Below are 25,034 nucleotides of genomic sequence, written 5' to 3'. Positions count from 1 at the left end.
TGGCAGAGTCCATCCTCGGTGTCATTAGAATGACAGAGAAGAAGGGATATTTGGGGGTGCAGTGTTTGAGAGGAACTGTTGACTTCCTTGAAGGGTTCTTGGGGGGAGGAGAGAAGAAATGAGGAACTATTAGAAATATAGGCTTAGATGGAGAGAAAGACAGAGATGCAGGATAGCTTGGGGAGGGGGCTGGGTCAGAACCTAGTCACCTTGTCCTTTATTCTAATGGATTTTTTTTTTTTTTGAGCTGAGGATCGAACCCAGGGCCTTGCACTTGCTAGGCAAGCACTCTACCACTGAGCTAAATCCCCAACCCTCTAATGGATTTCTTATACACTACCCAGGGGAGAGGCAAAAGACCTCGCCCTTTCGAGATCAAAACACAATGTACAGCCAAGTGCAGACCCTTCAAAACACCTGGCAACCATGCCCTTGGCCCAATCATCCCACTATGTAGCCCCGCTCAGATTCTCTGACCTGGAGTAAAGCCATACTAGGGAGCCTCCATGGGCCCCCACATGTGGAAAGAAGGGCTGACTGCCAGCAGACCCATGTTCCTGTTGGGAAATAAGAGACAGATTCTCGTTATCATCCGGCCAATTTCCCCAAGAATTGTGCATTCTATGGTCAGCTAACGACCCCAAACCTTCTCCACTCTATCCAGTAAAAGGCTGACACAGTGCCTTTGGTGCTGGCCTGTGCACTCTTGCAATGATTAATGCTTCCAGTAGTGATTAATGCTGCTTTTCCTCACTAGATTGTCTGGGGTTGGGTGTCAAGTCCAATAGTTCCTCTGGATTTCCTGATTGAAAGTGCTCAACACACACACACACACACACACACACACACACACACACACACACAACAACAACTAACTTCACACAATAACGTATTTTCTGCACACATTTCCTATTTAAGCCTCACAGCAGTCTTGTGAAATAGGTACTGTGATTAACTGCCATTTTCCAAGGAACCTTATACTCAGAGATGTTAACTGATATACCCTAAGGCATACAGGCAAGGAGAAAAAAAGTCAGACCATTTCTTTCCTTCTTGAAAGAATTGCCTGCTTAGTCCCCATCCTCTCTCCCTTCCAAATGGTATCCCATGAAAAACGTACACCATAATATTTTAGGGTCAGGCAGACTATGTGTAAGCTGAGTATATGGTGAATAAATGTATGCATTATACAGTAGGCGCTGTGTATGGAGTAAGTGGAAAGGACACGCATTAAGTAGAGGGGGAGGAGCATCTCATTCACGCGGCTCGAGTCTAGTGGGTGGGTGCAGGGCGCTGGAAACCAAGACGCGTCTGATTTGCCCTCTTGCGGCTTACAGTCCACCGTGAGGGACAAACCTAGAGCAACTGCTATTACAATAAAATAATCAGGATCTTTGTTAAGTGCTACCGAAAAGGTATAGCGGGGAGCTCTGCTCTGGCCCTAAGTTTTAGCAATTCCCACGGTGGGAAGTCTGGCCTCTTTTGGTCAGGGAAGGACACTTTTAGGCAGACTCTCCAAGGAGAAGTCAAGACAGCAGAGCGAAAGAAAGAAAGAAAATTATTTCTTCCGAAAAGAACTTCACCTAGATGACTGCGGGAAAGCAAACGTGGAGGTAAGAGAGAAGCCAGAAGCTAGTCGCTGTCAACGGGCTCGGGCATACCCGCGGACGGCGGCTGCGGCGGAGTTGAACGCGGGTGGGAGCGAAGGGGTTAAAGAGGGCGGGCCGGAGCGGCCCGGTAGTCCCGCCCACCCGCCGCGGGGGCGGGGCCGCGCCCAGTGCGCGCTGGGATTGGCCGTGGGGAGGGCGTTCCGCGAGGACCGTACCAACAGCCGAGCGGCGCGGAGGCGGGGGTGGGTGTGGAGCGGCCGGCTCCGCGGGGAGCGGCGGCCGGGGAATGGCCGGGCCGGCGGTGGGCGGGAGCCGCAGTGGCGGCGGCGGCGGCGGCTGGGGGCGGTGAGCGCGGCGTGGGGCTGCCCCTCCCCGGAGGCGGCGGGGGCGGCCGGGGCCGCGCCGCACCGCACCGCGCGGGCGGCTATGGAGCGAGCCTGAGGCCCGCCAGGTGAGCGGCGCGGCGGGAGAGGGCGCGCGACCCTCCCCCCCCCGCCCGCCCGGGCGCGGCGGGAGGGAGGGCGGGGAGGGAGGGGAGGGCGGGAAAGCGCGGGCGGCGGGGGGCGGGGCACCTCCCTCCGGGGCCGGATGCGGGGCTCCCGGCTTCCCCGCGAGGCTGCGGGCGGCTCGGCCGGTGGAGCCGGCCCTGCTGAGGCGCGGGCGGCCGGGAGTCCTTGCTGTGACCGGTGCTCGCTGCCGAGTACTGTCCCCAGCGGCGCCCGGCCCTGGCGTCGCCCTCCGATCACGCTAAGCTGGTGTCGGTGGCCCAGGGAGGAGCGGCGCTCTCGCCGGGTCCCTGCCGGGCCCGCACGGTGGCCGAGGAGCGCGAGTGACCTGCAGGCCCTGGGTCGGAGGGAGCAGCCGTGTCCTGGGGTCGGGCGCTCGGTGCGCCGTGGGGCACAACTTGAGAGGAGACCGTAGTCCAGAGTGGGCTGCGCTGGCGGTTTCATTTCCGGGTGTGATGATGGCCCGGCGTTTCAGAGCGAACTCAGACGTTGCCTTCACGCCGAATGTGAACGTTGTCAAGCCGTGTCCTTGATTGTGGATGAGACATTCTTTTTAATCAGGAGTCAGTTAGCTGTCAGGCTCCTGATAAAAAGGAGAAAAGGGGGAACAAGGCGTGGATGGTCCTTACAATTACTTCGTTAAAAGACTATCTCCAGTAGAATGGGTAAGGAGTTACAATTGCGGAAAAGATATGTTGAACGTTGTCACTTGGGTCTAGGGCCAGGTGTCAGGGTCATCTACTCAGCCACTTTCCCTCTGGAGGTTTGACGGCTCACGTCGGAAGGAAAAAAAGAATGCGATCTTTTCACTGTTGAGGTCTACACTTTGTAATACAATCAGTAATCGGGTAGAGTCAAGATTGTCCTTTATTAACCATGCCTATATTACTTGGGTTGAAAATCCATGCATGAATTCCACTGGGCTAGTGATTTCATTGTGCTCCTCCTTCCCTGAATTTATGCAAGACCTGAGAGCACTTCTGCATGTCATTTATCATCCTGAGAAACAGGTTCAGGTATTAAAGATGCTAAATTATTTGTGTGGGCTCTGAACCAATTTAAGGTAAATTTAAAATTATTAAGTTAATAACTTTCTTAAAGTTTGTGAAGATGGTGGATTTTGTGTCCCAGAACCAACAGTTAGCCATCAACAAGATGCCCATTCCACGTTTGAAAATCCGTATCAAAGGAGAGCAATGTAGGGCTTGGTGCGTCCCTTTAATCCCAGCCCTCTGGAGGCAGAGGCAGGAGGATCTCTGTGAGTTCGAGGCCAACCTGGTCTACAGAGCGAGTTCCAGGACAGTCAGGACTGCTACACAGAGAAAATGCTGTTTCAAAACAATAAAATTAAATTTTTAAAAATCTGGCTGGGAGGTGGTGGTGCACACCTTTAATCCCAGCACTTAGGAGGCAGAGGTTTGAGGCCAGCCTGGTCTACTACAGAGCTAGTTCCATGACAGCCAGGGAGACACAGACAACCCTGTCTCAAAAACAAACCAAAAAAAAAAAGAAAGAAAAAGAAAAAACCTGGGATTAATAGCTTTCCTTGTGAAAATGGGGTTGATTTATTTCCTTAGAGCTAGTGAGAAAATAGGAACACTTTGTTTAACCACATACCTTTTTTGTATGTATATATTTTCAACAAACGTATACTTTGGAAAAAGCAAGTCACTGGCTTATTTTTCATAATCTTTTGTGTCGTAATTATTTTATGCTAAGTTAATGATTATTTGCTTTTAGTCACTTCTCTTGATTTCCATTTCAGCTTTTTCATACAGCCTTATTGGCTTCTGATGTTTTTAAAAATCTTTTCTGAATTTTCAATTCCTCAATGAAGTTTTCTGTCTACTTTTGGGACATGAATTAGCTCCCTATGACTTCTCTTTCAGTGCTGTAAGTGCAATGCCAGGAAGTTCCGCCTTCAAGTTGATAACTATGTAGATTTTAACTCTAAGATCTCACTCTAGAGTCTGCTGTTAGAGTGCACAGTTACAGTTAGAAGGAGATACGATGTCTGGCTGAGCTGTGATTGCATAGGAGATGATTTTGTGGATTGGGGTAGGGAGCACTGTTACCCTGAGATCCTGCAGTTGTAGTTCCTAGGGTGCATAGTAGATGTACATGAGTTGTTTGTTGAATTAATGAATGAAAATTAGTGTGAGGAAAACATAGATATTCTGGTGCAAATACTAGATTTTTTTTCAGCCCCCCCCATTCCAATCAAAAGGAATAATTTTTAAAAAAAGCCAACGCTATGGTTTTAGATTTCTGTTGGAAATGTGCTGTTAAGGCGAGTGTCTGCAAAGGGTACTGTTTATTGGTGTTGTCTTGAGATTCTGTCCAGTGATTATATGGTGTTCCAGCCACCTGCAGCCTGTCCAAGTCGGGTCATGGGGAGCTGCACACACTTTTTCCTGCCACCTGTATTGGCTGAGCGGTTGGATGGAGAGCCAGTGTTTTTAACCTTAATAGAAGAATTCTTGGAAATAACCATACCAGCAGCATCAGTGCTGACCATCCGCATGCCCCTTATATTGGAGATGGGAAAGGAAAGTTCTGTCTCCCCTAAGGACTTCTCCAGCACCTGCACATCTTCCCTCTTTTCCTTCTTTGTGACTAATGAGTTCAATAATGTGAGCCTGGGGTGCAGAACATAAGTCCTTACTTTGCTACCGAAATTCCTTTCTGACTAACTTATAATGTCAGGATAACAGCAAGAGCTGCCTAGAGGAGAATATAATGCAGAGATCCTCTGCTACGTGGGTTTGATTACAGAAATTAATAAACTCTTCTCTAAATAATGAAAAGGTCTTCTGATGCAGGTTTTTTCCTTGCCAAAAACAGAAGAAATGTCTGTCTCTAAAGAATCTTGGGGATGCAGACTGAGTGTCAGATGTGCAGAATGAGACAGTGTGCTTAGGTATGTTTGAGGTCAGTATTTTGTGAGAAAGTACTGGCCGCTTTAGAGGAGACTGTTATAAAAGGAGGCCAAGGGGTATGAAATTATGAATGCATAAGAAGGATTACTAGCATCCCTTATGGACAGTAATTGAACAAGGATTTGAGGTGATGGTGAAATGTAGGCTGTTTATGCTCTTTACCCTTCTTTTTTTCTCACTGGATATGCCGTTAACAGTCTGCCTGCCTTTTCTCACGGGTAGGAAAGAGTACAGCTTCTGGCCTTCTGTGGAGCAGAACCCAGGTCACTCTGCTTCCTGAGATCACATTTCAAATAGTTAACTAATAGGCTTGTTAGCTTCTGTAGACTCTGAGCATTAGTGGCTGAACTTTGTACCACTGGTGGTTGCCCAAGACTTTCTTAATTCTTCTCGTGTTCCTTCCCCTGGCTTGCGTCCTGTATATATACATTTTATGTTGTGTGTTCTTCCTGGAGACGAAATAGGACTGGAGAGAAGACTCAGTGGATAAGGTTCTTGCCATGCAAACATCTCATTGGGATGAGATCCTCAGCTGAGGGTCTGAATAAAAACTGAGAGTGCATGGCAGCTTTTAACCCCAGCGCTCCAGAGGCTGAGACAGGATCCCTTGGACAAGCTGACTAATTAGACTAGCTCAGTAGGTGAGGGACTCTACCTCAGTAAATAAAGTGGAGAAGGATTGAGGATGACACCCAACGTAGACCTCAGGCCTTCACACGTGTAAACACACACATATACATATGAATACCACACATACTCGTGCATAAAAAGAAAATAGCATGGAAGTCCTAATGGTTTGTCTTGATTCAGAAAACCATTGTCACTAGGGGATGGGGGTGTACTCCTTTAATCTCAGCACTCTGGGAGGCAAAGGCAGGCAGATCTCTGTGAGTTCAAGGGCAGCCTGGCCTACAGAGTGAGTTCCAGGACATCCAGAGCTACACAGAGAAACCCTGTCTCAAAAAAAAAAAAAAAAAAAAAGGAAAGAAAAGAAAACCATTGTCAGTAATACTTGAAGATCTGATTTCAGCCTTGTCTTCTATATCATTCATTTATCACTCTTGGGCAATGTCTTCTTGGACTTTGTCCATTCTTTCTCCTAACATCTCCAGGTTGTCTTTACTCTCAATCCTAGCCAACTTCAGGAAACAGGTTAGCAGTAACAGTAGTCTAGAATAGCCTAACGCAGCCTTAAGTGGTGGTCATGTACTGATAATTGAGACTGAACCCCCTGGAACACAGGAGCCTCCTTACACCGTGTACCTTAAAGCACTTTCCAATGAGTGTCTGCTCACCGGATACTGCCTGGGTCTCTTTTGTACACCAGCTCTTGCTAATGTTATAATTGTTCTTCCTTCCTTCCTTCCTTCCTTCCTTCCTTCCTTCCTTCCTTCCTTCCTTCCTTCCTTTCTTCCTTTCTTTCTTTTTTTAAGGAAGAAAGGTTTAAATGAAACAGGTTGCAAGTTTCTTTACTTACCTTTTTAAGAGAGAATAGTTATTTGTTGTGCCTTCCATTTTAGCCTCACACCGGGGGCAGGTTCCTTAATGCTTCCTTACAGCCTGGTGGCCATTTCTAGTTGATGTCCTTCACAAGGAGCTGTTAAAACTTCACTTGGAAGAGCCTTATTTTCCAGATATTGTCTGGATGTTTAAATGGAAATGAAAATAGTAAGGAAAATCTAACAGTCCAATTTGGACTGTGTGGGGATTAGATTGTTTTTTGATACCTGTCCTTTAAGCTGCTCTCAACACTTAAGTTTTAAGAGCTTTAAGCCTTAAACAGTTTTAAAGACAAAAGTCATCCTCTTTAAACACAGAGGGAGTTTTCTGAATGAAAGGCTTGTGAAAGGCATGCTGTATTTCTGATTTTTGTGTGAAACAGAATTTAGGTTATGCTTCCCATCTGTTTTAGTTGCATTGATCATGTTGGAATTGTATTTGTGGCTAAGGGGCAAAGGATGTAAACTCTTAACAGCTAATAATAATGTGACTTAGTGCTATAATGTCAACGCCAGTTAAAAATCAAAGGGTCAGTACATCAGGGTGAAAGTATCTTGTGTTCTCTATACTAAAGAGTTTGGAGTTTTGCTATTGTTTATGCTTTGGCTGAAATACAAAGGATAGGCGTTATAAGCTGAGCATGTGTAGTGTGAGTATGTGATATTAACCTCAATTGCACTGCATAAGTATAAGTAAGGTTGTAAAATATATAAGTAGATTCTAGTAAGTGATTCATAATAGGGTTGGATATAAAACGACTCTCCCAAAATTGTGTGTTGAAGCTTGGCCCCAGTGCATTGTTCAGAGGTGAGGCTCTTGGGAATTGGCTGGATTATAAGAGTGCTAATTTCATCAAAGTCCACTGATGAATTCATAGTTGAGTGACTGTTAGTGGCCTAGCTGGAAGTAGATCAGTGGGGGTGCCTTTGAAGAGTGTATCTTATTGCTAGACCTTTTCTCTTTGTCTCTGCTTCCTGGCCACCATGGGGTGAGCATCTTTGCTCTGCCATGTGCTTACTGTAATGTTCTGCCTCATCTTGGGCACAAAAGCTGTGGAGCTGGCTACTGATACACCAAAACCTCTAACCCCATAAGCCCAAATAAATGCTTCCTCTTTTAAGCTAATTTGTTCAGTTGACTAACACAGCCAAGTGGAAAATGGACTTCTTGTGTCACTTCTAGGAGACTTTTTCTTCTTAAACATCTACACCACATGGCAGAAAAGAAAACATAACTTTTACAATAACTGTTGCTCCATAGGAGTCATTGGTAATCATTTATAAGAATAACATGATCTAACCATCTATCAGTCTGCTCTTTATTTATGCTTAATGATTTCGTGTCACCACCTCCACCCTCAAATTATTTTTAGCCATATGCCTTGTTTTCCAGTCCCCTACCTCCACCCCCAGAATATTTAACATCACCAAGAGTTGATAGAAGACATAATAGAGAATGTTCTACAACTGCTTCAAATATAGTTGCTTAAGACAGTGATGTGTTTTTTCTTATAATTGTGTAGGTCATGTGTTCTCGGTTGGTTACTGCCCACCTGGTAAGGTCTGGGGTCTCTTGTATGGCTTTGTTCATCTCAATTCACCTGAGACTGGAATACCTTTGATTACTTGTCTTTCTGGTGTTTCAGATGGGGTGGCCAGACCAGCTGGGTGCACATGAAGCCTTTATCTATATAGGTCACTCATGTAGCAGTCAAACCAAACTGTCTTTACATAGCAGCTAGATCCAAAAAGTGAATGTGGAAACTGCCAGGTGTCTTAATGCTGAGGCTCAAAAGTGGGACATAGCCTCTTGTCTAGCCTTTTGATCAAAGCAAGCTGCAAAGCCAGCTCAAATCAGGAGGAGGAAAAATAGACCCCGCCCTTTGGTGGGAGGAACTGTCAATGTTTATCTGTAGAAATAGTAACAAGAAAATCTTAATTCAATTCAAATCTGGGCTGTCTGAATAGATAGCCTTTACAGGTAAAGGCACTTGCCACCAAGCCTGATGACCTGTGAGTTCAGTCCTCAGAGCCCACAAGGAGGTCCTTTGACTTCCATACATGTCTTGGGTGTTTTTGCCCATACATTCAAAATAAATATACAAATGTAAAAACTTTGCATTGAGATCTTATTTTTTCTTACACTTAGCAAATCTTCAGTTTTGCTAAAACCAACACTTTCCAAAGAGATTGTTTGAGAAAAGGGACCTACCTTATGGTTTGTAGTCAGGATGGGGGACAAGGAGAGAGCATGCATAAATGTGATCACATGCTAGCTATTTAATAAAGTCCCTCTGTGTCACAAATCCCCGAGTCCTCGGCACAGAATGTTTGTTTTATGGTACTTTACAGTCACAAGGCTTTCATTCATGTGGTAAAAGCCTATTTTGACTGTGGACATTCTAGAAAAGAAGAAGGAGAAGGAGGAGGAGGAGAAGGAGAAGAAGAAGAAAAGAAAAGGAAACTTCTGTTCACTTTTACTGAAACTTTCACTTTTCATCGCTGTGGATAAAAGTTGGGATTAGTGTGAAGTTGTCAAATCAGAGGCCCATTCAAAGGGGCTTAACTGTCATTGAGGCTTGGAGCTTCTCTCAAGCTGTGACTTAGAGGATCCCCAGGGAGTATTGGGCTAGATGATCTCATGTTCATTAGCTACCACGTATGTGAATTTTAATTGCACAGTTTATAGGCCTCTGCATCACTATGTTTTTCTGTATACGTTCCTCGCTGTATCACTGGACTTTTGAACAGAGGACTTTATACTAAGATATCACATTTCCTTCCCTCTGGACCTGTGAAACGCTTGTAGAAGCACTTTACGGTCAAAGGTTTGTCCTTTCAAACATGTGTCACCTACAGGGTGGTGGTATATGTGTGTGAAGAATGGAGTAGATGAGCCTGTGTGGCAAGCCCCACGTGGGCTGCCGGGAGTGAACTAGGCTTCCTAGGAAAACTGCTTAGAAAGATCCGCTTCCCAGAACTCTGCACTGTGGGTTCATGCCAGTGTTTAGTGTGGAGACTTGGCAAATGTTCCACTTGCACTGCCTCTTTTATAGTTAACACTTTCTGAGTTATGTTATTACCTTGAGCCTACTTGTTCTGTGAAATAGGCTCTGTTCCATATAACAAACACGAAGACAGATGGCCGTAAACACTGGACAGTGTCGCGCTCACTATGTGAGCGTTTTACAGCAGGAGGTGAGGACATGACATAGAGCAGGTATACAGTGCTACTGTGGAAATGCTAGGGAGGTTTTCCTGAAGAGTGTGGAGTACACACAGTGACCTGCTTTTATTTTCTTATATCTGAAGTGGATGGTCTTAAAAATCCAGCTTGCAGATTGTATAGTATACTGCTTGCCTCAAATCAAAAAGACTAATAATAATCATTTAAAAAGCCTGGACACTGGGTCCTGGGGGCCCTTTCTCAAGTATAAAGGAGCAAGGGGGATGGATCCTCCTAAGGAGCTGTATTTCTGAGCAGGGAATTAGGAACTATGTCTAAGGCAGTTTAAGGCAGAATGTAGTTATGCACTGGTCAGGAGGAGGGAGGTGGGGAGGGACTAGAATGCCCTTAGAGGTGGGCCTTGAGAGAAGGGTTAGGTTTTAAATAAGAGGTAAGGAGAAAGGAGGTGTTTTAAGGGCATTGAGGATGAAGAGAACCAGCACCGCTGAGTTAGCTGATCGGTGGAAGCCCAGACACATGGTCAGAGGGCTGCCTCACTCAGTACATTCAGAGTAAGGCTTTAAGGCCCTGTTAAGGAATTAGATTGAGGATGGTCGAGGGACTAATTAGGCTCTATTGAAGCCTGCAGGTCCAGAAATCTGTTCTTTCCAGGGTCCAGTAGGAGGTGCTGAGCACTGCAGAGAACTGGTGGCTGGGCTTGTGGAAGTGGAAGACAGTGGCAGAGAACAATGCCAAGTCATTGGCAGGTATGTGGGCACAGCCCGTAACCCCACCCCTCACCACACTGAGATGGCTGTGGGTTCAAGGCCAGCCTGGACTACGCGGTGAGACCCATTCTCTCTCAGTTTCTCTCCGCCTTTCAAACAAAGACGAAAGAATAGTGACATACTGCATGCAGTCTTAACTTATTTTACCTGGAGGTGGCAACCCATCAGTCACAAACATGAAAACGCACTTTTTCCACATCTGCTCTCACTCTAGAGTAGTGATAATATTAGTAACCAGTGAATTCTTCAGTTTCCCCAATATAAGTTTCTGTTCGGCCTGAGTAGATGAATTGTTTGCAGCCCTGAAATGAAGATTATCTGAGGCCTTTTCAAAAGGTAATGATATTTCAAAACCTACAGAAAGTTTACAAACTGGCTTTCAGATTTGAACCTCTTTGTCTTAATTTGGGGACTTTTAAAACTTGCTGTTGTGTTGGTGATTAGACGGAGATGACTGGAGTGTGGAGCTCAGTGTTAGAGCACTTGGTCAGCATTCCCAAGGCCCTGGGTATCATCCCCATCACAGCAAATGAGACGAGCCTGATGAGGTGGTACTTGTCTACACTCCCTGCAAGTGGGGAAGGGGAACAGAAAGATTGCTGCAGGATCAAGGCCAGCCAAAACAAAACAAATTTGGAAGTGCTATTTTTATATTATGAGGGAAGATTATTCTCCATAAAATATGCACAGCCATTAGATATGTATTATCAAAGTCTCGTTAGCCAAACTTTAGACCCAAAGTGCATTCTATAGACAGGAAAAGCCTGTTCAGCCGTCTCCTTTAGCCAGAACTGTCCAGTGCTCGTCTGTGACTCTGGGGGTGGAGGTGCTGAAGATGCTGCTGCATCTGTTTCCTCTATCACTGCACCCCACAATGTGTATTGTGAACAAATGAGTGAAACATCAGTATCATTAGAGCTAATATTGAAATCCACTCTCCTAATACTGCTATTGTGCATCATTACCAGGAACTGCTTTTACTGAGTTCCATGCCAAATCTGATACCATCACAATGACATTGTAGCATAATGAAACCTATTACTTTGTGGGCTAACTTAAAAAAGAACTAAATAAAAACAATTACATTTTCAGTCGTGCTCACACAGCTTTTGTTCCAGCTTAACTGTGATGAGAAGTGGTGGAACAGAACAGGTGCCTGGGGATGATTAGGGTGTGACTTTCACTTTCTGCTTCCTTCATGGAAAGACCAGGAAGGATTGGTTGAGAATGAATGTCTCATCAGCTGGCTCAAGGCAAGGCATTGCTCACAATGTTGCTCTTGGGTTGTTTCCAGTTGTGAAAGAAGCAGCCTCAAATTTAGATGGGAGTGTCGCAGCTCAATTGTTGGCTCTGTTTTTTTGTATTGGTCTTATTTCTTAGATCAGTGGTTTGAGTTGTTGAATGAATTGCAGAACGCAGCGACACCCTGTTATCTTCTTGTCATTCACGTTGTCCCAGTGCTGTGTTGTACAGGCTGTCGGCAGACGGCAAAGTGAGCTTGTGTACGGTTTGAAATGGCCTTGTGGAGCTGTGCATTGTAGCCCATATCTATAATCACAGCACTTGGGGGCTATTAGCAGGAAGACCATGAGTTCAGCCTTGAACTACATGAGACCTGATCTCAACAAACAAACAAACAAAGCCCAGTGCAATGGGAAGCAGTCTCTCAGCATACAAATACAATTGAATTGTATGTTTCAACACCCTCTTGTCTTGCCCACACCATTCAAGGCATAGCAATGTTGCTATGGTTCATATTTCACGAGCTGTCTAATCATATTCGGTTAACACCAGATGGTAAAAGGGGAATGGTTTTCCTTCACTTAATTCATCCAGATTTGATTATCCATATTTTACCAGGAGAAATAATTAGTGGAGCTTTGATCAAGGAGAGTACGTGTCTGAGTCTTGTGCTTAATCACATGAACAAAATGTGTATTTGTATTTGAAAAGGAGTTATGCCTCTGTCATGGACTCTTGTTGGTATTCTTGGGAGTTCCTGTTGTTCAGAGTCACAGAAAACTTACATGTGGAAAGGAGCTGAGAAAATTATCAGATATGACAAGGATTCACTTACGGATTTGGAACAGTGAAACTTGGGAGTTAAGAACTATGCATAGCTCAGTGTTTTGTTTTCCCCCTCGTTTTGATAATTTTTGGAAATATATATAGCAGCCAAATGGCTCCTATATGATCGCACTTCCTAATTAAAATGGGAATGTGTTTCTTGGAATTTTCCATGTACCCAGTATCCTTCCTAGGTCTTTCCCACACTGTTTTCATTAATGGGCCTTCTCAAGCGGAGGACTAGCAATCAGTCACTAACAGGGTAAGTAACGCGTGAGAGCCTTGCAAATCGTGGAGGTGGAAGGACAGACTTCCTGATCCAATCGTGCTCTCTGCTTTGGCCTGCAGGAATTGTGGAGGCACTGCAGTGAAGACCTCGGTAATCATGGAATCGCCTTGCTGATCCTCAGCACCTGTCCGCCCCGCTGAGCTGAGAGAAAGTGGGTCCAGGAGGAGGAGGAGGAGAGGCCACCATGAAGCTAAAGCAGCGCGTCGTGCTGTTAGCAATACTCCTCGTCATCTTCATCTTCACCAAAGTTTTCCTGATCGACAACCTGGATACATCAGCGGCCAACCGAGAGGACCAGAGGGCCTTTCACCGAATGATGACTGGCTTGCGGGTGGAGCTGCTGCCCAAGTTGGACCACACCCTGCAGTCTCCTTGGGAGATTGCGGCCCAGTGGGTGGTGCCCCGGGAAGTGTACCCTGAAGAGACACCAGAGCTGGGAGCAGTCCTGCATGCCATGGCCACCAAGAAGGTCATTAAAGCTGATGTGGGCTATAAAGGGACGCAGCTAAAAGCTTTACTGATCCTTGAAGGAGGACAGAAAGTTGTCTTCAAACCTAAGCGGTGAGTCTTCATCTTAGAAGGTGTGTGCTGGGTGTTGATTCGTTCAACTTGGGCTTTATATAAGAGTGTCCTCCATGCCGTTCTTTTCAGTAAAAAGACAGCTGGACTAGAACATCTCCAAAGTCTAGTGCTGAAGGTCAGTGATTCTCTGAGTGGAAGGGACCTATGGACACCTGTTCTGGTTCCTTCAAGCCTGTTCAGAAAGCCAGCTGTGGTGGTTCAGAAAGCCAGCTGTGGTGTTGAGTCCTGTAGTCTGCGCTCAGGAGGGCGCGGCACAGGAAGGGTCTAAACAAACAAGTGAACTTTTGAACAGAACTAACCTTGATTTCTCTGGGGCTTTGTTCGTTTTGAGATGTAGTCTCACTGTATAACTCAGGCTGGCCTGAACTTGGTGAGCCCCCTCTATCATGCAGGCCTGAGCTTCCCTGCCTGGCTGTTGATTTCTAGTGTGCTAAATATCTTCAGTGCGGCAGGTGCTAGATACAAAATGAACTGAGTAGAAGATAAACAGTTTGTTGACCTCCCCCCCCCCCCAGGATAACCAAAAGCTGGATAGATAGCCAGAGATCAGGAGCTACAGAGTTTGAATGAACCGGAATTGGGGTGGGGGGGTCAGCGCAGAAGCATTGACTCTCCAATCTAGGGCTTCCTTGTGCTTTGTTTCTGTTTTCTTGAGCAGTTCCAGGTTCATGGAACATTTTAAGAAAAATACAAATACCATTAACTACCTTTTCCTCCAGTTTTCTCCTGTTATTAATGTTCATTAATCCAATTGATGAGCCAATAATAGTCTGTTGATTAAAGTCCGTTGTTTGGCTGGACATAGCAGCACACACTTAATCTTAGCACCACTTGGGAGGCAGAGGCAGGTGGATCTCAGAGTTCCAAGCCAGCCTGGTCTACAGAGTGGGTTCCAGGACAGCCAAAGCTCCATAGTGAAACCCTGTTTTGAAAAAACAAAAACCAAAAGAAAATTAATTAATCAGGGTTCACTCTTTAGGGGTACATTCTGTGGATTTAGGCAATGTCTATCACTGTAATATCTTATGGTTCTCAGCCCTAAAAGTCTTCTGGGCTCCACCCTCCCCTCTCTGCCCTTGAACCCCTGACACCCACTGACCCTTCTATTTTCATGGTTTCTGTGACCAACAGAACATGGTGATTCACATTCTTCTACCGGAAGTTAGTCAGCAACAAATGTTTTTAGAGTCTGGCACCGAACATTGTTTTCATCTCTCAGTGAAACTTTAGAGAATCTTACCTTTAGACTTCATGCTAGAGTGGAGGGAGTAATATGAGGGAAAGATGTATAAAATATAATTCCCTTATTATGCATTTATTTACAGATTAAAAAGGCAGCTGGGGTATGGATCTATTTAGAATCCCAGAAATGAAAGAGGTCAGTATTTGTCTGGTCCTGGGAAGTACTGGGCAAGTTAAAAAAGGCAGTAGAATCCAGATGTGTTGGAGCAACCCTTTAATCCCAGCACTCAGGAGGCAGAGGCAGGAGAATCTCTGAATCTGAGGCCATCCTGGTCTACTTAGTAATTTCTAGGACAGCCAAACTGTATAGCGAGAACCTGCCTCAAAAAACAGACAGACAGAATTCAGGAGAGCTGTTATGGTTGTGCAAGCCGATTATCCCAGCACTTCGGAGTAGGCCTTGAGATCAATTTCTGTTGAATGCACACCATTTGCGTCACACCAAATACTGTTAACGCCCGAGTCAGTTCAGTTCCTATTTCCATAGTAAGAAAACTGATTTGACAAAGTTGCCTCATAGTAGTTTAGTAGCGCTGGAGTTTGACCCTAGATCCATCGAATTTTAAACAGCTTGTCTTCTCCCATACAGTTTCTTTGTTTGCTTGGTGATGTAGAGCACCCATCATGAAAATTAAAAAATGACTAACTTAGGGTCGTGTGTGTGTGTGTGTGTGTGTGTGTGTGTGTGTGTGTGTGTACGTACGTACACGTGTATGCACATGTGCCGTGGTGTGTTTGGAAGTCAGAGGACAACTTGTGGGAATCAGTTTTCTCCTTCCACCATGTGGGGCCCAGGATCAATGAGATGGCTCAGCAGGTGACGCACCTGCCACCAAGCCTGATGACATGAGTTCCGCTCCTGGGCCCCACACGCAGACATATTTCTGGCAGTTGTAGACTGTAGATTTTACAGACATGCCCGCAGTGTTCAAGGAAGGTATAATAGAGGCAGAAAGACCAGGCTGGTGAGTAGGAGAGGTGGCAAGAGGTACACGTGGCAGCCCTGGTCGCTCTTGCTTCATCTCATGTCTTTGTTATTACTCTGTACCACGCACGCATGGCCTTCCTCTTCCAGATCCTGAATGGCATTCCACTCTTCCCCTCTCCCTTCTTCTTCTTCTTCGCCAGGGTCTCATTTGAAGCCCTGGCTGGCCTGAACTCATTTTGTAGATCAGGGTGGCCTTAAACTCAGAGGTCTGCCTGCCTGCCTGCCTGTGTGCCCCTCCCCCCACGCTGGTATTTAAGGTGTGTGCCACTGTGCCTGGCTCCCTCAGCTTTAAAACATTCAGGGTCTTCCCATTGTGCCCCCGACAGCCCATCCTCTCCAGCCTGATAACAAAGGCCCCGAAGTCTGGCTTCCTGTCTGATTCTCAGCCTCACTCTCCCTCCACTCCTTGTCCGGCTTGGTGGAGCCCCAGCTCTTCCCTGCCGTCTCCTGAACAGCCCGTTTCTACTCCATCCCAGGGCAGCCTCTCCTACCAGCATGGTGGATGCTTGGGAGAAAGTGTTGTCTCCCTCAGTCACTGCACACACTGGTGGTGATCTGACTCCCGACAGACGCTGTCACAGACAAGGGAGACTGGGTGTGGCTTGAGGTATTTACAGAAGGTCGTTCCGGACCTTGAACACTTAACAAAGGACTAGTCTGACCTCTAGGGTCTCATCGCCCTGCTGTAAGTGCAAGTTAATGTCCTCGCTCAGACGCTGACGTCCTTCACAAGAAAGACAGGAGTGATTCTATTGGCAGTTATTGTATGAATTCTGCTCCAGTGACTTAAGACGGAACATCCCCTGTTTTGAGGAGAATCTAAGTCTGGTGAAGACATGCACCTTCCTTTCTTTAATAGCCTCTGTGGTCTTAGCGTTCAGAAGTGGGAGTTATATAGAGATAGATGACATAGACAGGGATACAGTATAATACTGTTATTTATGTTTTTACTGCATTATAAAAGTGATCCCCCCCCCCCCAATTTAGTTGTATCCATTCTAGAAGTAAATTGATTTTTATAGGCAACAGCTGCAGTTATATTGGGAAAAGGACATAAAGCAGGGAGGGACCTTAGACTAGGTAAAAGTGAGGGAATGATCTTAGTGCATGCTGAAAGGGCCTTTGGAGGTTCCAGGTGAGGAAAATGAGACCCAGAATCCCGACTTTTCATATTTCACATGAGCAAAGACTTGAGACCACGGGGCTAGGAAGAGGCTCAGTTGGTAAGTGTGCCCCTCAGAACCCACATAAGAAACACCAGGCATGGGCTGGGGAGATGGCTCATGGGGAAACTGCTAGCTGTGCAAGCGAGTGAGCAAGCAAGCATGAGGACCTGAGCTGGAGCCAGGCAGGAGTGGTGACCGCAGTCCGGTACTTTGGAGGTAGAGACAGGTGGCTCTCCAGGGCTTGCTAGCTCCCAGTCAGCTGTCTTAGTCACTGGTCTATTGCTGTGAAGAGACACCGTGACCAAGGCGACTCTTATAAAAGAAAGCATTTAATTGGGGCCTTGCTTACAGTCTCAGAGACTGAGAGCATGGTGTCGGGCAGGCATGGTGCTGGAGAAGCAGCTGAGAGTTACATCCCAATTCACAAGCAGACAGAGAGAGAGATGGAGACAGACAGGGCCTGGCCTGGGCTTTTGAAATTTCAAAGCCCCCTCAGTGGCACACTTCTCCAGTAAGGCCATGCCTACTCCAACAAGACCACACCTCCTAATCCTTGTAATCCTTTCAGATAGTACCACTCCCTGATGACTAAGCATATCAGTCTATGGGAGACATTCAAACTATCACACTAGCTAAAGCAGCAAGCTTCAGATTCAGTAAGAGACTGTATCTCAAAAATAATAAGGTAGGATACAGTAGAGGAAAGATATCCTTGCATCAGCCTCTGGCTTCCACACACACTCATACAGGTGCGTGCGTGCGTGCGTGCGTGCGTGCGTGCGTGCGTGCGTGCGTGCGTGCGTGTACGTGTGTGTGTGTGTGTGTGTGTGTGTGTGTGTGTGTGTGTGTGTGTGTGTGTGTGTGTGTGTACAAAGCCAGGCATGGTGATATATGCTTGTAATCTCAGTACTGGGAAGGCAGAGTCAGGGGGATCCCTGAGACCCACTTGCCAACCAGTAAGTTCCATATCAATGAAAAATTGATTACAAAAAGTTAGATGGGACTGGAGAGAGGCTCAGTGGTTAAGAGCACTGGCTGATCTTCCAGAGGTCCTGAGTTCAGTTCCCAGCAACCACATGGGGTCAGATGCCCTCTTCTGGCCTGCAGACATACATGCAGAAAGAGGACTCATACATAAAATACACAGATACATAAAATTTAAAAAGAAAAGAAAAAAAGTTAGATGGTGCTTAAGAAATGATATCACGGTCATCCTCTAGCCTCCACAGGCATGTACACACATATGCATACACACCCATACACAAAACACATAAACATACAGCGCAGAATTCTGACTTGGCTCCAATGAGGTTCCTTCATTTGATTCCTACTCCTCTTTGCTGTCAAGCTTACCCTCAACGTTCCCAGATGCCTCTGGGCTCATGCTCTTCCCTCGGCAGCCTTTAGGTTTATTGGCAAGGTCGGTAATGCTTCAGCGGAAGGAAGTACTGCGCTGAGCTCCTGAGATGTATTCAAGGGCTGTTCCCCAGCTGTCTGGCCACCTACACCTGTGCTAGAGAGAAAAGTGCTTGCTAGAGTGTCAGCTTTTGCTGCAGTGGTATTTTTAAACTGACAATTTAAAGGCAGCCAGTATAAAGCTGAGAAGCCTCAGTAATTACTGGTGCTAGGAACTTTAATGCCTGGTATACGAATCAAGCTGAGAAGAAACTGATGCCACCAAGATAGTGATGCACGCTGGCCTTCTAATAGGGCTTCTTCATCATTTTGCCTTGAAATTATGCTTTAGAGGTAGGATTCCACTTTGTGTTCTAAGACCACTGAAGGGCAGTACCTTTTGCGCTTCCATTTCCCACTTATCACCGTGTGTGTGAGCATCAGAAATCCTGTGTTCAGTGGAACTGCTCTGTACTGGAGTCGAGCTTCTCTTTCCCAGGCTGCTTCTAAAGCCCTATAGCTCCCTGCTGATTCAGGAGCAGTGAGCAGCTGTAGGTGAGCTAGGTGCTTTTTCCTTCCCAGTGAACAAGTTTAAAGTATATCTGTAAAAATGAGTCACTTGAGTCAGGCGGTGGTGGGCCCGCCTTTAACCCCAGCACTCGGGAGGCAGAGGCAGGCAGATCTCTGTGACTTCAAGGTCAGCCTGGTCCACACAGAGGAAACTTTAAAAAAAAAAAAAAAAAAAAAAAGCATTGAAAGAAACCTTCCAGTTTGTTTTTGTTTTGTTTTTCCACGTACATTGGTGTTTTGCCATGGGTGTTGGGTCTCACAAACTGAAGTTACAGACAGTTGTGAGCTGCCATGGGAATTGAACCAGGGTCCTCTGGAAGAGCAGCAAGTGCTCGTAACCACTGAGTCAGCCCTCCAGTTTTCCTTTATGTCATGCCTGTGGCATAAATCCATCAGAATGCTGTTTAAGATGAAAGAGACCTTAGAAATACTTTGGTGCAGTCCCTGGTCTTACAGATAAGAATCTCTAGACACAGAACAGAAAGGGTTTGCTCAAGGCTAGCCTGTCACTGCTAGTCCAGGATAAACTTGAAAAGAGAGCAGGAATGGTTACTCAGACTACTGTTGGCAGAAGTACCTTTGCCATTTCATTAAACAGAGGTGTCAGGAAGAGCTTCTCCCCTCCTCCAAATTTAAAGTCTCCTCTAAGCCTTACAATAGGCATTCTGGTAAGCAAAGGCGTTCTTTGCTTTTTCGGTTATATTAATAAGCATTTTAAGACATTTATTAAGCAGCACAATTCTGAGTGGAATGCTATGCTAGAGATACAAAGATGGTTCTTTCTTTCTTTCCAGAAACTCACCTTGTGGTTGTTGTACTTAAACTACACTGGCCGGGGGGTGGTGGCGCACGCCTTTAATCCCAGCACTGGGGAGGCAGAGACAGGCACATCTCTGCGTTTGAGACCAGCCTGGAGGGCCACACAGAAACCCAGTCTCCAAAAACCAAAAAAACAAAAGAAAACAAACAACCCACTCCACCCCCCCCCCACCCCCCCACCCTGCCCAAAAAAACCCCCACTGCACCACAAGACTTTTTTAGAAGTAAACCCAATGTCATCTATGTTTTGTTCAAAGAATGATTGCTGAGGTAGAAACAGTGTCTGGTTTTTGTCTGAACTCATCTCTTCATCTACCAGCCGTGTGTGCGAACACCCAGTTCTCAGGGTTGACAGGGGAGTGTGGAACAGATCAGGCTTGCTGAAGTGGTTCTCTACCTCTTGTTCTGTCATTTCCGACACTGACGTCATTCCTGCCTGTCTGCCTCCCGTCCTTGCAGGTACAGCAGAGACTTTGTGGTAGAAGGGGAGCCGTATGCTGGTTATGACAGACACAACGCAGAGGTGGCAGCTTTTCACCTGGACAGGTGTGTACTCTCTTATGGGTCCTTTTCATCATCTCTTTCAGAGATAACTGGACTTCCTTAAGAAATGAGAGATGTGGCAATAACATGGGCGTGGTCCCTGTTCATAGCTTATGAAATAGTGCCATTGTAGTTCTGTAAATACCCAATATTTGGGTGCTGCATAAAAAAACACAATAAATCTTTTTAAGACATTTATTTTTCCTATGTATATACATATATATGTGAGTGTATGAGTAGTGTTTTGCTTGTATGTATGTCTGTGCATCGCATGTGTGTCTAGTGCCCAGGAAGGCCAGAGGAGGGCACTGGAGTCCCTGGAACTGGAGGTACAGATGGTTGTGGGCTGCTGTGGGGATTCTGGGAACCAAATCTAGGTCTTCTGCAAGAGCAGCAAGTCCTCCTAGCCAGAGCCATCTGTCCAGCCCCAACAGGGCTAAGTATTTTTAATCCTAGACTTTACTTCCTATTACTTCTCTTCATTCTTGGCATGCCTTATGTCGTCATGGTTGAAGATATTAATTGGGCCTCATAGCCTTGCTGTTTTGTTTCTGTTGTGAGTAATACTGACTTATTTATCCCCATAACTGAACATACACAGCATGGAATTGAGAATGGGCTTTGTTGTTCTTTATACAAAACATACACAGCTTCAAAATCAAAGTAGTTTTTTTTTTTTTTAAAGAAACAACAACAAAATCACCATGACTTCTAATATATAACTAATATAAGTAGCTAGTTGTGGTGGCACACACCTGTAATCTCTGTAGAAACGAGACAAAGACACAAGGGCTGGGAATTCAAGGCTGGCTTGGGCTCCATAGTGAGATTAAAACCAACCTCGACATAGCAAGACTTCATCTCAGAAAACTGGGGATATGGAGACCCTCCAGAGTGATGGATACTGTTTTCACAGGTCCCCTTAGCCAACTCTGGTATCCCAGTTTCTCCTCACCTGTACTCTTTCCAGTCTGACAACACTAAGAGACATGATTGTGGGCTCGGGTGGGAGGTGGCTTGAACCCCAGCCGTGAAGGGACAGCAGGAGAAAGAGAAGCTTTTTAAAAACATACGAGGAGATCCCAAAAGAAAAGGCCAAATTTTGTCTTTTTCTGGATTAGGAAGAAACTCATATTTTTCCGTACACACATTGTAGTAGAATATGGTCCTCACAAACACAGAGGACTGGGGCTGGAGAGATCGCTTAGTGGGTAAGAGTACTTGTTGCTCTTCCTGAGGACCTGGGTTCGATTCCTTGTACCCATACAGCCGTCTCTATCCCCAGTTTCAGGGACTCCAACAGGCATTCAGGCTGTGTGCATACATACGTGCAGGTAAAACATTCATACATATAAAGTGAAATAAATATATTTAATAAAAGAAAGAACAGAAGCGGGCCTGAGCATGTGGTGCATACCTGTAATTCCTGTGCTTAGACAGCTAAAGGAAGAGAAGCAGGCGTTTGGGGCTAGCCTTGGCTAGTGTTTAAAGAAGACTTTAACTAAATACCGTAGGTAGTAAAGAGTAACTGCGGTTATTAATGCTAATAAACACGGGACAGGTTTCTTGTCACTGCGATATTTAAAATGCTTTGGAAACCATCACTTTCTATTCTCACCTGCTGAAATCACAAAGACTTTTTAAGGATAATGTTTTATTGTCAGGAATTTATTGAATTCATATACTACTTAGAGCATTGTTAATTTTGTTGTTGTTTTGTATCAGAAATATTACTGTTCATAGACTTTGAATGAATAACTACATTTTGGTGCATATATCTAAAATATTTCTAGGAAGTACTATGAAAAGAAAAAAGAAAAATTTTAAGTATATAGATACACACATATCTTACTAGCATTTTGTAGTAGAGAAAACTTGATAAGAACTTAGTATCTCTAGATAGGGAAAAAATTAAATGACTGCTTATAATACTATGAATGTTTGCAGCCTTTTAAAGGTCCAACTCCTCATTTAATGGCATACTAGAATTAGACTGTTCGAACCTTATCTGTCTACTTTCTTCCCTCCAAACCTTCTGGTTTCTGTTTATTGGACACCAGCAGATCATGAAGAAAGCCTTATTTTCTCACTTCTGGATCAGTATACCCAACATAGTGAATTTCATCAGTCTTATATGTGTAGAGTGATATATCATTATTATTTTATTTTGTTACCTCCCACCCCCAATTATTGGCAAAATATATCTTTTCATAGCGTTAGTTTGTTAAATAGTGAAGAATTCTCTGTATAGGTATGGTTACTATTAAGCCAGGTATGCTGGCTTCTACCTGTAATCCCAGCACTTGAGAGGCTGAGGCAGGAGAATTCTGTTGAATTCACAGGTAACCTGGGCTACAGTGAAATCCTGTTTAGAAAGAAAGAAGATAAGTGACCTGTATGTGATGTTTATACATACCTGTATATTTACGCAACTGTGAGAGAAAATGCTTATGCAAAATGTCAGTTGCCAGACTTGGGAATTAGGATGCTGTTAGTTTTTAAGTTCTGAACCTCTAAATTTTCTTGAGGGAATGTGTATTTTTTTTTAACCAGGAAATGTCATTTTAAAAGAAAATAATAGGTGTGGTGGTGCACAACTTTATCCCAGCTCTTGGAAGGCAAAGGATCTCTGAGTTTGAAGCCACACAGTGGTCTGCCTAGCAGACCTAACCCAGCCAAGGCTGCATAGTAAGACTGTCTCAAAAGCAACAGAGCTCCTTGCCATGCCAGATGGCTGGCAGGGGCAGGACTCAAAACCAGGAGCTGCCTGGGGACTCCAGCCCCTGGCCATGATGATAGCAACAGCTGTGCACCGTGCTATACATCTGGCTGGAGCACGATTCAGCCAAGTGCCACCAGGTGCCTACGGTACGGGGCAGTCAGACACCATTATGGTGAGCTAGTACAGGTAGGAGGTGGAAGAGAGAGGTGGAGCAGTTGATGGGCAGAGGAGAGGCAGGTCTGGAGAGGTGAGGGCAGTGAGACTCAGGCTGATTCGAATGGCCTGCTTGCCACCTGAGTCCAAGGTGATGCCCAGGCCTGGACTGTTGCTAAGGGCCAGTCTTGGTCTGGTGCCCTGAAGCAGCTAAGGAGGCATGAGTTGATGTCTGTGGCTCCTGTCGTCACTGAGGGCTGTGTAGAGAGCTGTGGTCTGGGCCACCACCTGGGACCAGATAGGTGTCCAAGGGCCGTGCTGCTGCAGGGGCCGTGCTGATCTGAGTGGTCTGCACTGGGGTCTGGGGCCATGGTGACATCCGGGCCCGGGCTGCCGCCAAGGACAATGTCTGGGTCCATGGTCCTACCACAGCCAGGGTATTTGTTGATGTCCGGTGGCCCATGGTACCACCAAAGGCCACATAGATACCCCGGGTCTAGGTCATATCCTGTGGCCATGTTAGTCTCCAAGGGCCATGCCACTACTGGGCCATGCCAAGTTGAATGGCCAGCGCTGTCAACTGGGGGCCAGAGTGTCATCCAGGCAGGGCTGCTGCTGAGGGCCATGTCTGGGTCCGTGGCCCTACAGCAGCCAGGGTCTGAGTGGATGTGCATAGCTCCTGAGACCATTGGAAGCCATGCTGATGCCAGGGGTCTGGGATGACCCCCCCGGGGGGGGGGGCCTGTGCTTAACCTGGTGGGATTTGCTGCCATCAGGGCCAGGGGGTGTCTGAGCCCAGGCTATGGCCTAGGACCATGTTTCGATCTGTGGTCTTACCACAGCCAGGAACTTGTATAGATGTCCATGGTCCATGTTGCCATCAAAGGCCACACCCCTCACCTTGGGCATGCCCCTCACCTGGGCAGCACACTAGAGCTACTCCCGTTGTCAGGGACACAGGTGAGCCAGCCCTGGGGGCGTGAGTACACAGAGCTGACCCGGTCCCCCTCGTCTGTCATGTGGTGACGTGGGTGAGGGAAAAAAGCCCTCTCTCTCCCACCCCTTGCTACCTGGGACAGGCAAGGGGGCTGGCCCTGGGGTCAGGGAGAACTAGCCCTGCCCCTCACCAGCTGCAGCGCAGTACAGCTAACCCTGTTGTCAGGACTTAAAGACTCAGAGGAGCTGACTCAAGCCCCCCTCATGTCTGCCCCCTATAGGAATAGAGAGAGAGAAGGAGGCTGCACCTCGCCTAGGCAAGACAGTGGAGCTGGCCCTGCTGGTGGGAGTGTGGGTGATCTGACCCACGGACCTGGAGCAAGAGAACTGGCCCTGCTCCTTGCTGAGTGCTGTGTTGGGTGGGCTGGCCACGGCAGTGATGGGGAGCTTACCTGGGTGGTGACAGTGGGGGAAAGCTGGCGGGCTGACTACCCCAGCCGCCACCCAGGGCAGGAACCAGGGCTGTAAGTTAGCCTACCCCAACATCCATCTCATCTGTGAACTGTTGGAGCATGTGAAGGGGATGAACCTACAGATCCAGAATGCAGGATCCCATGACACAGGACAACAAACAACAGGCTGTCCAAGAGAGTCCCGGTGAGGGCCACTGTTGGTGATGTGGCAGAAGCCAGACAGACCACTCGCTGTGATGGACACTTGCAAGTAAAGATGAAAGAACTAAAGGGTTAATGGTGTGACTCAGCGGCCACACTACAGCCTCCATGATGAGACTCTTCTCCCTTTGTTTGTTTGGTTGTTGGTTTTTGGTTTTTAAATTTTGGGGGCAAGTTGCAAGGGTGGAGCGCAGAGGAGGGGGATGGGGAGATGAGTGGGATTGGGATGCATGATGTGAAATCTGCAAAGAATCAATAAAAGTAGGAAAAAAACTAAACAAAAAGAAAAGAAAAGAAAGTATTTTCTAGTGTTTAACTATTAGAAAGAAAGGCCTTCGAATGTGTCCTTATTTAAACAGTCCTGTGGGCGTGTTGTTTGG

The 25,034-nt window shown here is 46.2% G+C and overlaps 1 protein-coding gene across 5 annotated transcripts in view; it reads left to right on the top strand.

Moving 5' to 3' along the window:
- The first annotated feature begins 1,334 nt into the window (after positions 1-1,334).
- The window catches only part of Fam20b (FAM20B glycosaminoglycan xylosylkinase), a 43,077-nt gene continuing 19,377 nt past the window's right edge, over positions 1,335-25,034 (top strand). The window contains exons 1-4 of one of the 5 annotated variants that reach the window (XM_076547742.1): positions 2,040-2,061; positions 10,393-10,487; positions 12,924-13,425; positions 20,086-20,172. In XM_076547742.1, coding sequence (XP_076403857.1) covers positions 13,049-13,425; positions 20,086-20,172 — 464 coding nt within the window. In that variant the 5' untranslated portion in view covers positions 2,040-2,061; positions 10,393-10,487; positions 12,924-13,048. Of the gene's footprint in view, positions 1,614-1,907; positions 2,062-2,195; positions 2,782-10,392; positions 10,488-12,923; positions 13,426-20,085; positions 20,173-25,034 lie in introns of those variants that run through there. The other 4 variants (XM_042258366.2, XM_006973802.4, XM_076547741.1 and 1 more) reach the window with 4 other exon arrangements.

Source organism: Peromyscus maniculatus, chromosome 11 (genome assembly GCF_049852395.1).
Source record: "Peromyscus maniculatus bairdii isolate BWxNUB_F1_BW_parent chromosome 11, HU_Pman_BW_mat_3.1, whole genome shotgun sequence".
NCBI lineage: Eukaryota > Metazoa > Chordata > Mammalia > Rodentia > Cricetidae > Peromyscus > Peromyscus maniculatus.
The sequence above is the reverse complement of the archived record's forward strand: the minus strand, read 5'-3'. Positions and strand labels throughout refer to the sequence as shown.